General features: G+C 42.8%; 1 protein-coding gene across 1 annotated transcript in view; it reads left to right on the forward strand.

Moving 5' to 3' along the window:
- Positions 1-10,000, forward strand: part of LOC107293876 (nuclear receptor corepressor 1-like) — a gene marked incomplete at both ends in the record, with an annotated part of 107,081 nt that overhangs the window by 81,788 nt on the left and 15,293 nt on the right. Inside the window, 5 exons of the mRNA XM_029285549.1 lie at positions 2,006-2,103; positions 4,301-4,472; positions 6,047-6,187; positions 8,092-8,175; positions 9,196-9,449. Coding sequence (XP_029141382.1) covers positions 2,006-2,103; positions 4,301-4,472; positions 6,047-6,187; positions 8,092-8,175; positions 9,196-9,449 — 749 coding nt within the window. The remainder of the gene's footprint in view (positions 1-2,005; positions 2,104-4,300; positions 4,473-6,046; positions 6,188-8,091; positions 8,176-9,195; positions 9,450-10,000) is intronic.

Consider the following 10,000-nt stretch of genomic DNA (forward strand, 5'->3'; position numbering starts at 1 on the left):
TATTTTCTATTCCATTCCATTCCATATTTTCTATTCCATTCCATTCCATTCCATATTTTCTATTCCATTCCATTCCATTCCATATTTTCTATTCTATTCCATTCCATATTTTCTATTCCATTCCATATTTTCTATTCCATTCCATTCCATATTTTCTATTCCATTCCATTCCATTCCATATTTTTTATTCCATTCCATTCCATTCCATATTTTCTATTCTATTCCATTCCATATTTTCTATTCCATTCCATTCCATATTTTCTATTCTATTCCATTCCATATTCTATTTTCTATTCCATTCCATTCCATTTGATTCTATTCCATATTTTCTATTCTTCCATTCCATTCCATTCTATATTTTCTATTCTATTCCATTCCATTCTATATTTTCTATTCTATTCTATTCCATTCCATATTTTCTATTCCATTCCATTCCATTCTATTCCAGTCTATTCCACTCCATTCCATGTTTTCTATTTTATTCCATTCCATATTTTCTATTCCATTTCATTCCATATTTTCTGTTCTATTCTATTCCATATTTTCTATTTTATTCCATTCCATATTTTCTATTCTATTCCATTCCATTCTATATTTTCTATTCTATTCCATTCCATTCCATTCCATATTTTCTATTCTATTCCATTCCATTCCATATTTTCTATTCCATTCTATTCTATTCCATTCCATATTTTCTATTCTATTCCATTCCATTCTATTCCATTCCATATTTTCTATTCTATTCCATTCAATTCCATTCCATATTTTCTATTCCATTCTATTCTATTCCATTCCATTCCGTATTCTATTTTCTATTCTATTCTATTCCATTCCATTCCAATCCATTCCATATTTTCTATTCTATTCCATTCCATCCATTTCATTCCATATTTTCTATTCTATTCTATTCTCTTATATTCTATTCTATTCTATTCCATTCCATTCCATTCCATATTTTCTATTCTATTCCATTCCACCTTCCTTGCCACCCTTCTTAAGTGAATCACTGTGCTTGTTAAATTAGTAACGTGCTTATTAAGCGACTCCGGCTTCCCCATCAACGTGGCTTGGTCGCAAAAGGTGATCACATGACACTCCCCCCGGGGACACGGCCACCGTCATGCATACGAGTCTGTTGCCAAGCGGCTAAACTTCGATCCCCTGATCACAGGGAGGCTGCAGCAGCCACCGTTCAAAAACGCTCCTCCCATTTTTTCCAGCACCATTATTGTAACTTTGAGCAGTTCCTACACATACCGTTATCTACAGCAGTGGCCAAAATTGTGGAAACCTTTTGGGGAAAAGTGTACATTTGAGGTTTGATGGCTAATAACACCACTTTTTGGGGGAGTAGTACCATAAAAGTATATATCAATGGAAAGGTAATTTAATCAAGAATGTAATGCAACCAAGTTTGTTCAATTATCTGTATTGTATTCTATGAAAAGCTATAGCCAAATAACCAGAAAAAGGAAGCACAACTTGCTTAGGTTGATCTCAGGTAGCTTTCCTTCACCTGATTGTAGCCAGTGAGCAGGAGTGTTTAGAGAGCCAATCGGGTGTCCTCTTGTTTTGGCCGTGAGCCAATCAGATCACGGTAAGATCCAGTGATTGATGTCCTGTATTGAAGCTGAGAGGAGGACATTTGTCAGTGTGTTATGTGATGGCTATCAAGTTGGTTGGGTTTTTTGTGTTCTTTCATTGAGTGAGCTTGTAAAACGTAATAAAATTAAAGTCATGGTGCAAAGAGTTGACCGGTCGCCCAGCAAGCGATGTAAAATAGCATTATTAAGTGAACAAGGCTACAGTTATAAAGAAATGAGAAGAAAAATGGGTGGAAACTTAACCAAAGGTGGCATTTCTACTGTACACTTTTCCCAAAAGGTTTCCACAATTTGGGCCACTACTGTACCTATGGCATCTGTCCTCCGTGCCTTTTTCCTGGCCTTGTTACCTCTGCAGGTCCATCGTCACCCTTGTCCTCTTCTCTTCCGCTTTCCTGCAGGTACAACCACCATCCAGGAAGGAAGCATCACCCGAGGGACCCCCACCAGCAAACTTTCCATGGAAGCGATGCCTGCTTTGCGCGGCTCCATCACTCAGGTACCCCCACCTTGCCTCGTGCGCTTCTCCGATCCTTCCGTGGGCTCGGTGGTTTTCCTGGCTTGACAGGTCAACATACGACCACAATTGAGCCCAAAAGATATGTCGCGAAGTGAGAAATTTTCGTTCAGGGAGGTCTGCCCGATTTCTCGCCACAGCGCTTAACTGCAGTTATTAAGTTAGGCCATTTTTCTCCTCTTTGGCCAGCTTCAATATACAGGTAGTCCTCGACTTACGACCACAACTGAGCCCAAAATTTCTGTTCTTAAGGGAGTTTTGTCCCTATTTTGTTAAGGGAGTTTGTTAAGGGAGTTTTGTCCCTATTTTACCATCTTTCTTGCCACAGCTGTTAAGTGAATCCACTGCAGTTGATAAGTTGGTAACCCGGTTGTTAAGTGAATCCGGCTTCCCCTCCATGCTGGTCAGAAGGTCGCAAAAAAGGGGACGCCGGGACAGGGCAACTGTCATAACTCGGAGTCCGTTGCCAAGGGCCTGGATTTTGATCGCGTAATCATGTGGGGGTGGATGCTGCGATGGCCATAAGTGTGGAAAAGGGTTCTAAGTCTCCTTTTTCAGTGCCGTTGTAACTTCCAACAGTCACTAAGTGAACTGTCGTAAGTCGAGGGCTACCTGCACTCTCTGGAGCAACCTAGGTGATTATCAGCAGAAAAAGCTGTTTTTGTCAGTGTCAATTCATTCCCTCTTTGAGCCTGGATATCTAGGCAAAATAAGAATAGAATACAATAGAATACAATAGAATTTAGAATAGAATACAATAGAATAGAATGAAATTACAATATAATAGAATAGAATGGAACGGAACGGAACGGAACAGAATATAGAATAGAATAGAATAGAATTTAGAATAGAATACAATAGAATTTAGAATAGAATACAATAGAATAGAATGAAATTACAATTGAATAGAATAAGAATAGAACAGAATTTAAAATAGAATAGAATAGAATTTAGAATAGAATAGAAAGAATAGAATGAAATTAGAATAGAATAGAATGAAATTAGAATAGAATAGAATGAAATTAGAATAGAATAGAATAGAATTAGAATAGAGTAGAAATAAGGAATAGAATAGAATGAAATTAGAATAGAATAGAAATAAGGAATAGAATAGAATAGAATAGAATAGAATTTAGAATAGAATACAATAGAATAGAATTTAGAATAGAATACAATAGAATAGAATAGAATAAGAATAGAACAGAATTTAAAATAGAATACAATAGAATAGAATTTAGAATAGAATAGAATGAAATTAGAATATAATAGAATTTAGAATAGAACAGAAAGAATAGAATGAAATTAGAATAGAATAGAATGAGAATAAAATAGAGTGAAATTAGAATAGAGTAGAAATAAGGAATAGAATAGAATGAGAAACTTCCTGACAGTTAGAACAATTAACCAGTGGAACAACCTGCCTCCAGAAGTGGTGAATGCTCCAACACTGGAAGTTTTTAAGAAGAGACTGGACAGCCATTTGTCCGAAATGATATATAGGGTTTCCTGCCTGAGCAGGGGGTTAGACTAGATGACCTCCAAGGTCCCTTCCAACTTTATTATTATTATTATTATTATTATTATTATTATTATTATTATTATTATTATTATTATTATTATTATTATTATTATTATTATTATTATTATTATTATAGAATAGAATAGAATAGAATAGAATAGAATAGAATGAAATTAGAATAGAATAGAAATAAGGAATAGGATAGAATAGAATGGTATGGAATGGAATGGAATAGAATAGAATAGAATAGAATTAAGAATAGGAAACAATAATAGAATAGAATAGAATAAGAAATAGAATAGAATAGAATAGAATAGAATAGAATAGAATAGAATAGAATAGAATAGAGTAGAGTAGAATGAAATTAGAATAGAATAGAGTAGAATAACAATAGAATAACAATACCAAAAAACTGGAGAATATAACAAACTACCAAAAACCTGAAAGTAGAAACAGAACGACTGTGGCCGAAGAAGATCACATGGATAGCCATAGGCGGCAGCAATGGGTGCAATCCCGAAACATCTGCAGCACCCCTTAAAAACCGTCGGCATTGACAAATTCCCCATCGGTCCATTACGAAAGGCAGCAGTCCAAGTTGCCCCCTCGCCCTCCAATTAATCTTTTTGAAGGGTGGATTAAAACGTCTTTCCCCTGCAGGGAACCCCGGCCTTGTCCCAGCCTGGAATTGCAGCGGACGTTCTGCTCAAAGGCACCATCACCCGTCTGGCTACGGAGGACAGCAGTCCAGAGAAGAGCCGAGAAGAGATGGCCACCTCCAAAGGCCACGTCATTTACGAAGGGAAGAGCGGCCACATCATTACCTACGATGGTGAGTGCCGAGTCGGGAGGCTCCAAATCCCCCACGTGCTGCTTGAGGGAGATGCACCACGGAAGCTGGGCCAGGGAAGTTACGCTCCGTTAGGGTCCTTGGTGCTCTCTGAGCTGGGTGGTTTTCCTGCAGATGTTTCATGACCCAGCTAGGGAACATCATCAGTGCTAGAAGGGAGGAGGAGAAGGAGGATTGTGTGGGTCCTTGGTGCTCTCTGAGCTGGATGGTTTTTTTTGTAGACGTTTCATGACCCAACTAGGTAACTTCATCAGTGCTAGAAGGGAGGAGAAGGAGGACTGTGGGGATACTTGGTGCTGTCTGAGCTGGGTGGTTTTCCTGCAGACGTTTCGTGACCCAGCTAGGTAACATCACCAGTGCTAGAAGGGAGGAGGAGGAGAAGGAGAACTGTGGGGGTCCTTGGTGCTCTCTGAGCTGGATGGTTTTTTTGTAGACATTTCATGACCCAACTAGGTAACTTCATCAGTGCTAGAAGGGAGGAGAAGGAGGACTGTGGAGGTCCTTGTGCTCTCTGAGCTGGGTGGTTTTCCTCCAGATGTTTCATGACCCAACTAGGTAACTTCATCAGTGCTAGAAAGGAGAAGGAGGAGGACTGTGGGGGTCCTTGGTGCTCTCTGAGCTGGGTGGTTTTCCTGCAGACATTTCATGACCCAGCAAGGGAACATCACCAGTGCTAGGAGGAGAAGGAGGACTGTGGGGGTCCTGGTGTTTTTTGAGCTGGGTGGTTTTTCTGCAGAGGTTTCATGACCCAACTAGATAACATCAGTGTTAGAAGGGAGGAGGAGGAGGAGGAGGAAATAGAGGAGAAGGAGGAAGAAGAGGAAAAGAAGAGATAAAGAAGGAGGAGGAGGAAGAGATAGAGGAGGAGGAGGAGGAAGAGGAAGACTGTGGGGGTCCCTTGTGCTCTCTGAGCTTGGAGGTTTTCCTGAAGACATTTCAGGACCCAACTAGCTAACATCAGTGCTAGAAGGGAGGAGAAGGAGGACTGTGGGGATCCTTGGTGCTCTCTGAGCTTGGAGGTTTTCTTGCAGACGTTTCATGATGTTCCCTACTTGGGTCGTGAAACATCTGCAAGAAAACAACTGAGCTCAGAGGACACCAAAGACCCCATAGTTCCTCCTCTTCCTCCTCTTCTCCCCTCTGCAAAGCACTAATGATGTTACCTAGTTGGGTTGTGAAACATCTGGAAGAAACTCCAGAGAGCACCAGGGCCCCTCAGTTCAACCTTGAGCTGCAAATATCGCCTTCCGTGGAAAAACTATTTCCATTTTCACTAAGAGAACCCAAGGGAAATTGTTTTCCATTGTGCTCTCTCTCTCTCTCTCTCTCTCTCTCTCTCTCTCTCTCTCTCTCTCTCTCTCTCTCTCTCTCTCTCTCTCTCTCTCTCTCTCTCTCTCTTTCTTTCTCTCTCTCTTTCTCTCTCTCTCTCTCTCCCTCCCTCCCCTCTCTCTCTCTCTCTCTCTCTCTCTTTCTCTCTCTCTCTCTCTCTCTCTCTCTCCCTCCCTCCCTCCCTCCCCCCTCTCTCTCTTTCTCTCTCTCTCTCTCCTTCCCAACAGCCATCAAGAACGTCCGGGAAGGAACGCGGAGCCCAAGGACCGCTCACGACATGGGCCTCAAACGGACCTATGAAGCCATGGAAGGAAACATCAAGCAGGCAATGTCAATGAGAGAATCTCCCGTCTCGACGCCTTTAGAAGGTAAGCTTGGCTAGCAAATTCCTCTTTGTTTGCAAGAATTGGGTCTGTCCAGTTGAATGAAGAGAAGGACTAGGAGTAACATGATAGTAGCCTTCCAGTATCTCAGGGGCTGCCACAAAGAAGAGGGAGTCCAGCTATTCTCCAAAGTGCCTGAGGGCAGGACAAGAAGCAACAGATGGAAACTCATCAAGGAGAGAAGCAACCTAGAACTAAGGAGGAATTTCCTGACAGTGAGGACAATTAACCAATGGAACTGCTTGCCACCAGAAGTTGCGGGTGGGTGCTCCTTCAGGTTTTCAAGAAGAGGTAGCCTCTGAAATGGTGTAAGGTGTCCTGCGTGAAAATCAGAATCAGCTGGAAGGGAGACTCTATATCGTTTCAGACTGTCCAGTCTCTTCTTAAAAACCTCCAGCAATGAAGCATTCACAACTTCTGGTGGCAAGCTGTTCCAGGGGTTAATTGTTCTCATTGTGGGGAAATTTCTCCTTAATTCCAAGTTGATGAGTTTTTCCATCTGTTGCCCTCCCTCCCTGGAATGGAATGGAAAATGGAATGGAATGGAAAAATAACTTTATTGTCACTTTGAATGTACACTAATTAGCGTACATTAAAATGAAATTTCATTCCATTGAGCTCTCAAAGGGTCACCACCTCCAATACACACTACATAAATATGGCAACCATCTATCTATATAAATAAAAATGTAAATGTTCGTTTGTTCAAAATCTTAAATCTCCGAAAGTTCTTTACCGATTGATTTGAAATTTTGACACAACGTTGCATTCGAATACGCGCGTGTTTTTATATACAGTACCTATATTATATAGATGTCACACTTGTGACAGGTAAAAACATGCTTTCTTAAAAAAACAGCGCCATCTGTTGGATGTAAAAGCAACGCACGCTTTTGCCAGACTGAGCCACAGCAACGCGTGGCCGGGTACAGCTAGTAATAAATAAAATAAATCCGTTGTGAAAAAAGCACCGTTGGGATATATTCTGTTATATTTTGATGTGTCTTAGCCGGCCAGTCTTGACGGCCACACCGATGTGCAGACGCTGTGTCGTTCCTGGACAAAATGAAGCTTCAAAGAATGTTTCTAGGACAGGGCTTTTCAACCAGTGGTAGGGGTACCACCTGTGGTCCATTGGCACCTGGCAGGTGGTACGCGACCATCCTAGAAAAGTGGTAGCAGGGGAGGGGAATGAGCTGAACCGGTGGCAGCACCGCACAAGCCTGAGCGAGAGACGGCTGGAGCTGCAGGGCTGTCAGGGCTCGGCGGAAGCGCCAGGATCAGTGCCGCTTTTCAGCTGATCGGCGCTTCTTCAGGACTGTCAGGGCTCAGTGGAAGCGCCAGGATCAGCGCCAGGATCCAGCTGGAGCTCAGTGCTGATCCTGGTCCTTCTGCTGAGCCCAGAAGAAGTGCCGATCAGCTGGAATGTTGCAGCATCTCCAGGGTCTTGTGATTTACATTCAGATGCTTGGCAACTGATTCATATTTATGACGGTCACAGTGTCCCAGGGTCATGTGAAGTGACCAAAACCTGCTGCAACCACCCAGCAGACGGGGGGGGGGGAAATAAAAACCAAACACCCCCCCACCCCACCCCCACTGCCAATCCTCAACAGAAATGCTCACAACAATGAAAACCTCGGACAGGAGGAAGAGCGCCACCAGATGGGCAAGCAGGTGTCTTACTGTGCTAGGCGATTGGTGGTACTCGGATATTGCCAAATCCTAAAAGTGGTACAATGGGTGAAAAGGTTGAAAAGCCCTGTTATAGGATATAAATGCATCACTATTGGCTTCCTCAAAAATGTGTTGAAATTCGCCAAATATCGTCGGAGATACAATTGAAACAGGGAGACGCTGTTTTCAGTAATGGCACTTCTGTCTTTTAGGCTTAATCTGCCGGGCTGTGCCTCAAGGCAGCCCCCACTCCGACATGAAGGAGAGGACTGTGTTGGCGGGCTCAATCATGCAAGGTAAGAAAAAGACCAATGCTCCACTCCCTCCTCTCCCCCCCCTTTCCCCCCTCCCTCCATCTCTTCTCTCCTAACTGCTTGCCTTCAGAGGTTGTGGGTGCTCCATCACTGGAGGTTTTTAAGAAGAGACTGGACAGCCATTTGCCTGAAATGGTATAGGGTTCCCTGCCTGGGCAGGGGGTTGGACTAGATGGCCTCCAAGATCTCTGGCAGCTATGTTATGATGATGATGATGATGATGATGATGATGATGATGATGATGATGATGATAGAGTTGGAAGGGACCTTGGAGGTCATCTAGTCCATCCCCCCCCCACTCAGGCAGGAAACCCTATACCATTTCAGGCAAATGGCTGTCCAGTCTCTTCTTAAAGACTTCCAGTGTTGGAGCATTCACTGCTCATGGAGGCAAGGGGTTCCACTGGTTAATTGTTCTCTCTGTAAGGGAAATTCCTCCTTAGTTCCAGGTTGCTTCTCTCCTTGATTAGTTTCCATCCGTTGCTTCTTGTCCTGTGTTCAGGTGCTTTGCAGAATAGGTTGACCCCCTCTTGTCTGTGGCAGCCCCTCAAATATTGGATCACTGCTATCATGTCCTCCCTCGTCCTTCTATTCTATTCTATTCTATTCTATTCTATTCTATTCTATTCTATTCTATTCTATATTCTATATTCTATATTCTATATTCTATTCTATTCTATTTTCTATTCCATTCTATATTCTACATTCTATTCTATATTCTATTTTCTATTCCATTCCATTCTATTCCATTTTTTCATTATTCTATTATTTCCTATTCCTATTCTATTCTATTCTATTCCTATTCTATTCTATTCTATTCTATTCTATTCTATTCTATTCTATTCTATTCTATTCCATTCCATTCCATTCTATTCTATTCTATTCCTATTCTATTCTATTCTATTCCATTCTATATTCTACATTCTATTTTCTATTCTATTTTGTATTCTATTCTATTCCAATCCCAATCACAATCCTGCGATCTTCTCTCTCCCACCAAAGGCACCCCGCGATCGACTGCCGAGAGCTACGACATCGGGCTGAAATACCCGAAGATCAAGAGGGAGTCTCCCCCCATGAGGACCTTTGAGGGAGCCATCACCAAGGGCAAGCCCTACGACGCAGTCACCACCATCAAGGAGATGGGGCGCTCCGTCCACGAAATCCCCCGGCAGGACCTGTTGAATCAAGAAAGCCAGAAGGCCCCCGACCTCGTCCCTCACGTCCGCCCCATCATCGAAGGATCCATCTCCCAGGTGAGCAAAAACCTGGAGGCCGCCATTGGGAGAAAAGCTCAAATCCTACAGTCCTTTTTTTTTTTTAAAGAGTTGGAAGCAATTGTTGAGGTCACAAAGTCTCACCCCTATTCAGGGTGAGCTTCCAGATCGCCATCAGATGGTGGTCTGTTCTTCTAATGTTGTTGTTGTTGTTAGTTGCGAAGTCGTGTCTGACCCATCGCGACCCCATGGACCACGTTCCTCCAGGCCTTCCTGTCCTCTGCCATCTTCTGGAGTCCATTGAAGCTCACGCCTCCTGCTTCAGTGACTCCATCCAGCCACCTCATTCTTCTCTGTCGTCCCCTTCTTCTCTTGCCCTCCATCTTTCCCAGCATCAGGCCTCCGGTGAGTCCTTCCTTCTCATCAGGTGGCCAAAGTACTTGAGTTTCAACTTCAGGATCTGGCCTTTTAAAGAGCAGTCGGGGTTGATCTCCTCTAGGACCGACCGGTTGGATCGCCTTGCATTCCAGGGGACTCGCAGGAGTCTTCTCCAGCACCAGAGTTCAAAGGCCTCCATTCTTTGGTGCTCA

Source organism: Protobothrops mucrosquamatus, unplaced genomic scaffold (genome assembly GCF_001527695.2).
Source record: "Protobothrops mucrosquamatus isolate PMUCROS unplaced genomic scaffold, P.Mucros_1.0 scaffold_12, whole genome shotgun sequence".
Lineage (NCBI taxonomy): Eukaryota > Metazoa > Chordata > Lepidosauria > Squamata > Viperidae > Protobothrops > Protobothrops mucrosquamatus.